General features: G+C 43.6%; 1 protein-coding gene across 6 annotated transcripts in view; it reads right to left on the reverse strand.

Annotated features, from left to right (window-relative positions):
* Positions 1–5,815, reverse strand: part of LRRC8A (leucine rich repeat containing 8 VRAC subunit A) — a 25,184-nt gene that overhangs the window by 12,595 nt on the left and 6,774 nt on the right. For 4 of the 6 annotated variants that reach the window (XM_035889819.1, XM_035889830.1, XM_035889832.1 and 1 more), the window contains one exon: positions 4–1,320. In XM_035889819.1, the coding sequence (XP_035745712.1) occupies positions 4–1,313 (1,310 nt within the window). In that variant the 5' untranslated portion in view covers positions 1,314–1,320. Of the gene's footprint in view, positions 1–3; positions 1,321–5,719 lie in introns of all 6 variants that reach the window. The other 2 variants (XM_009634647.2, XM_035889845.1) reach the window with 2 other exon arrangements.

The following is a 5,815-nucleotide window of genomic DNA, read 5'->3' on the forward strand; positions in this document are numbered from 1 at the left end:
ATGCCACTCAACATGAAAAGATGCAGTTCCAGCTTATCCTGGGAGTTCTTGGTGATCCTCTGGCGCAGCTTCTCCAAAGTCCACTCATTGTTGAGGTTCAGCTGCCGCAGTTTGTTCTCACTCACCTCTGACAGAAAAACAGCAAAGCGCTTGGAATACAGTGGGTCATACTGATCGATCAGATGGAGCATAAAAGCAAAGTCATTTTTCACATCGGGAATGTCACTGTAACTGCTCTCCTCCCGGATGGACTCAAAGGAATATTTCTTGAGTGATCGCCTCAGCATCCACCACAGTGTGTACATGCAGATCAAGCCATAGAATATCACCAAACTGATGTAGAAAGACGCCAAGATTTTGAAGAGCGTGGCCAAAGGATGAGCACAGCGGTACATCCTGTAGCCAGTCAAGCTCTCAATGTCCACTTTACAGTCAACATCAAATGTTATGTTGTTGACATAGTAAACAGTATAGCAGATTATCAGAATGAATTTGATCACTTTGATGATGGTCTGTCTCATGTACAGGCGATAAACTATATCTCCCTCCTCCACATGCGTGCGGAACTTTTTCACTTTTTCAAAGAGTGCTTTGGCCTGTTCACCTTCCTTTTTGTCCAAGACACCAGTCTCAGACCGGTCCACAATCCCTTGCTCAATTCGAGACTTTGTTCTCTGCAGCATGGGAACAGTGGCTTCCACATCCTCACTGACTGTGGAGGATTTCTTGTCCATGGAGCCATTCATTTTCCCAAATGCTGGCTTGGTATCACTTTCTTCCACAACTGTCTCTGATAATGCCCTCGTTGTCCACGGAGAGTCAAAACACTTAAGCAAAATAGACACAAAATGCTCCAGCTTGGAGCTGGTCCTTGGGAATTTAAACCAGAAATTGCTACAAGCCAGGAAGATGAGAGTATGTAGCAGCACCAGATAAGGAAAATATTTGGCAAACCAGTGAAGACGGTTCTCATAACACACTGCATCCACATAGTTATACTGGTGCCGGTCCAAATCATATCGGATTCCCGTAGGCCCTGTATCAGTAGGGGGAACAAGACTAGAGTTGTAGTAGGTACGCTCTGGGGTTGCAGCTGTCCAACCTCTGACTGAGTCATTGCAAGAGTCTTTGGTAACCCATTTACAGGGCAAACAAATCATTTTGTCTTGGGTGACCTGAAGCGTCCCTCCAAACACTGCAATCATCAGCATCACTATGGAAATGTAGTCCGTGAAGACATCCCACCATGGCTTCAGGATGCGGTATGCTGGCTGGGTGTCAGCAAAGTAGCGCAATTCAGTGACTGGAATCATGATTCACCTGAAAGGAAACCAGAAGCAGGCATTACTAGCTTAAACTGTTTTGTTCTGCTTTTCAAGAGGGCATCAGGAAACTCATGTTTTAAGCACTGGTACACCAAGAGTGGAATTAGCTGAGGCCCAATTTCAAGTCACTTGGAGACAAATCAATGGGGCTTCCTGTGAATAATTTGCTACAGCTGAGGCTGTGAAGTTTGTTGCTGTTTTCCCTGACAGATGAACTGTCACAAAACACCAGAGCTGGTACTTATCACTAGCAGTCTGTGGGGCAAGACATTCACACTTAAAGAAAGCTTGCAGGACAGACTTAAACTACCCGAGCCAGAGTAGTATTTGGAAGTTTACTGTTTTATCTAAGGGATTTTATTTCAGGGATGAAGGCGTTTTCCAGCACTATTAGAAGTGATAAAATCCATGCACAGAGCATAGTCATCACGAGTTTGTTATTGTTTTTACAGAGCTAGAAAATAATAATTCTGCATTTTTGTGGTTCTCAAACTGCAAGGGCAAGGAAGAAGATTTACATACAATACAGTTACATTTCCTAGAACCACTTCATTGATGCAACTCAACATCATATTAATAAAGCAATAGAAAAGAGAACAGTTGCCTGATAATCATGACTTTTCCTTCCATCTAAATAGTTTTGGCTCCCCCTCCCTTTGCATTAGTTCTCCAAGGAAAGATTAGTTACTTGCCCTCTAGCAGATCCAGTACTGAAATCCTGTAACAGCTGCTCTTTGCCTTACTTACTTCAGAAGCAGAGGAAGACATACTTAGAATTCACTTCCCTGACCAACCACTCCCACCTAGAGTTCATCTCAACTGGGATTTAAGTGTCACAAAGGAAATCAAAAGGTTCTGGGAAGCAGAGGCCTTATGGCAGTGCTTGTTCTGTCCTTGGGACTTCCAGATGAGACTTTGAGCACGTTCTTCAACAAGCCATAGAAAGCCCGGAAGCCTGACTGATGCATGGATAACTGAGCTCACAAAATTCCCCTATCTGACAGGCAACACAATTGAAGAACATAAAGTCATTGTAACTTGTTCTGATGACAGTGAAAAAGCAGTAATATCACATCATACTTGCTAGCAAAGTTCAGGAGTAGGACAAGCACTAGTCTTTCGGTCATTTTGAAATGCCCATTAATTCAATTGTAAAGGAGGAAGAGCAAAAATTTAATCATGTTTCCCCAAGCCATAAGATATCATTTGTACAGACAGTCCCAACAAGTCCTGGGGGACTGCAGGGTCAATAGGTTTCTATATACCACTGGCTGGGAGAAAGGCTTCTTTGACAAGTGGGGTGCCCACACCACCTGCTTTGGTAGAATTCAAGTTTGTATTTAAAAAAATCAACTTTGAGCACAGAACTACAAAGGAAGCCCTTCCTAATATGAACTCAAAAAGCACCACATTCCCCAGAGACACTAAATACAGAACTCTCTTCCCTGGTTTGCTGCTTACAACAATAAATGGTAAAATGCCAGCTTTGACTTCGTGCTACTTGGGAACACTGCAAGCAACTAGAGGTGGTAGACTGAAAGATGACAGATATCTCTGAAGAAGTGTTTACCCTTCTGCCCATCCAGTTCCAATACTACATTAGTCCATCACAAAAGGCAGACTGGGGTAACTCTACATGCAAAATTTTTTTTTTTTTTTGAGTGGGGAATTTTGAGAGACAAAATGGCATTTTAGAATTTCAGTAAAACAAGGCAGACCAGCAAATCTAATAATTTACCGACCAGTAAACTCATGCAATTGTGGCATAGGAGGCAGAAACAAGGGTGAAAATAGCCATAGACAGCACCATCAGAAGAAACTACTATCCTGGTAGGCTGCAGAGCACTAGCGAAGTGGCCGACGTGCCTCTGCAGAATGGACTGCATTGAGCAGATTAGGGCAAGAGGATTACACATTCATAGGGACAGGGAAAGAACAGGCAAAACTGAACATCTTCTGAACAGCACCTGAGCAGCTAGAGCAAGAGCGACAGGGTGGTGTTCAGAGCTCTCCTCCCAGTCCTGTTGCCAGCTTGCTGCAAGGCCCTAAGCAAGGCATTTCAGCCATGCCTCAGCTTCCTTCTCTGAATACATCCACCTCAGGGAGAAGACAGTCCATTTGCAAGGTACATTTGAGAAGAGCTGTCTGTGCATGCTACAGAAATACTAATTCCAGGATAATACAGGGTACAGAAGGTTTCTTTATACCCCATGCACTCCAGAACACCTCAAGTGAAGCCAGCAATTAAACAGTTCCCTGAATCACAGCTCATGCTGATGTATGTCTCCTCAGTTTGTCTACACAGACAAGAAAATTCAAAGTCAAAACCCACTGCATATCTGTATTTTCTGTAGGAGAACCTATAGCTCTGACAGAGGCCTTTAATCACTGACAGAAGCCTTTTGCTATCCCAGCCCTCTTACCCATCCATTCCCTCCCTCTTCAGAAGCACCAAAACAGGATATATACCAAATTTTTTTCTTTTTTGTTTGGTTGGGGGTTTTGTTAGGACACCCACTACACCAGGCTAGGAAAGGAAGACAATTCATAGAGAAACCAGGAAGTTCAGCTACTGAAAGGTTTGAGAGCCAGGGCAGGACCGTCAATATACTGCCGCACCACAAGGAAAAACAAACAAGACAAGAATACACGTGCCCTCCCTGTCACCCTCTGCATCCCTCCCACCGTAATTAGACTGAGGGAGCAGAGTCCTGCACTTCTACAGTCCAAATAAGAGAAAGCCTGGAAAGCTTTGCAAAAGGGGAACATAAAAAGCTACTGCAGTTATCTGCTGGAACAGTTAACTTTGACACGGCTTAACTTCTGAAATCCAAATGTGCTTGCAGGTGAGCACAGTTTCAGTTCTACCAGACTCATAACCCAGGGGGGGGCTTTGAGAGCCAGAGGTCTCACTAGACACCACCCTAATGCTCCACGAGAGTCCAATGGCCATCTCCCAACAAGTACACACCTTTCTTAAACACTCTTGCCAGACACGATGGAAAGCTTTTGTAGTGACTCCTTCTAAACTGCATCTAAGGGGTAACACAAATGCTGCCATACCATCCATTGTTCTCCATAAATGCTGTGTAAGAACCTATTCCTCTTTTCAGGAACATGCAGTGAAAACACTGATTGTTCATAAAAGAGCTGCTCACTATTTAAACAACTCCTTACTCCTCCTACCCCACACCATGGAAAAAAAATTATATTTATCTCTTTCCTTCTCTTGCCTAGATACCTCTTCTCCCCAAAGATCCTTCCTCCTCCCTCCAGTACTTCATCACTCTGTAAGGGAACTTTTGCAGAAGTTGTCAGGCTCCTCATAGTTACCCCTAGGAGGCTTACGAAATAGGGAAGATCTCTTTTCAGGAATTGGGGTCTCATGACTAAGGCATTTGCAGACATGAGTTGTAGTGCTGGGTTGCTAGTTTTGCTCAATCCAGGAAATGCCTAATTTATTCTCACAAGAAATTAACCTCCTGCTCACTTTGATTTGTATCTCAAGGTAGCTAGGAAGGAAACCAACAAGAAATTAGCACAGCAGGCTCCCTAATTCCATCTACCAGTTACATGGGGTAGGAAATCTCCCCTTACATTGTGCACCTACAAAACAGCTAAAAAAAGAAAAAAAAAAATCATCTGAGCATCCTATGATAGTCTATTACAACTCAGTGTCAGCAATTAAACCCCAGTAGGGTGGAGCAGGAAATCTCCTGCCTTCCAGTAACAATGACAGGGTCACTGGAGGAAGAAAAGGACATTCACAGCAAGTCCCCACTCCAGCTGGCAGCAGCAGAGACCCTGTTCAAATCCCAGAACAACAATAAAACTAGAAGCTACCTTTACAGAAGCTGGAATTTGCCATGTCTTATCTAATCTTACTCCCAGCATCTGCAGTAAAAGGGAAAATTGCCCACCAAAAACTTGAGAAAGTAAACAGGAAAGTTGCATCCCTCCTCACCCAGATTTCCCCTGCATGTAATCCATTTCTAGTTCCTGAAAGACAGTTCTGCATCAGTATGCAAGTGTCATCTTTATTTTGTGGACATCATTTTGTAATCATTTTAGAATGTGATTTTTATTGCAACACTCTCCCTTCTGCATTAGAGCAAGCAGTTTCGCTGCTGGGGTTGATGGCAACACCAGACTAACTCAGAGAAGTCAGATTCTCAAGGACCATCTCTGCCACTTGATGCTCCCCTGCACAGTAAGATTCTTCCCATAGAGACTGTGATTCCAACCAATACAGAAACCAAGCAGGTAGCTGGAACACAGACTCTCCCAACAAGTATACAGGCAGCAGAACAGAAAAATTTCAGTGAAGGATTTTATTCTGGCATAACACTAGGAACAATCCTTGCATGAAGGCAGCTGCCCCAAAATTAAGTTACCTCCCTTGTGACCAAGACCAGACCAACCATTACAGGACCAGCAGGCAGAATGCAGAGATTTCAAGCTTCTGCTCTTTTCAGAAGTTGAACTCCAGT

The sequence above is a fragment of the Egretta garzetta genome, unplaced genomic scaffold (genome assembly GCF_000687185.1).
Source record: "Egretta garzetta isolate BGI_Z169 unplaced genomic scaffold, ASM68718v1 scaffold190, whole genome shotgun sequence".
Taxonomy (NCBI): Eukaryota; Metazoa; Chordata; class Aves; order Pelecaniformes; family Ardeidae; genus Egretta; species Egretta garzetta.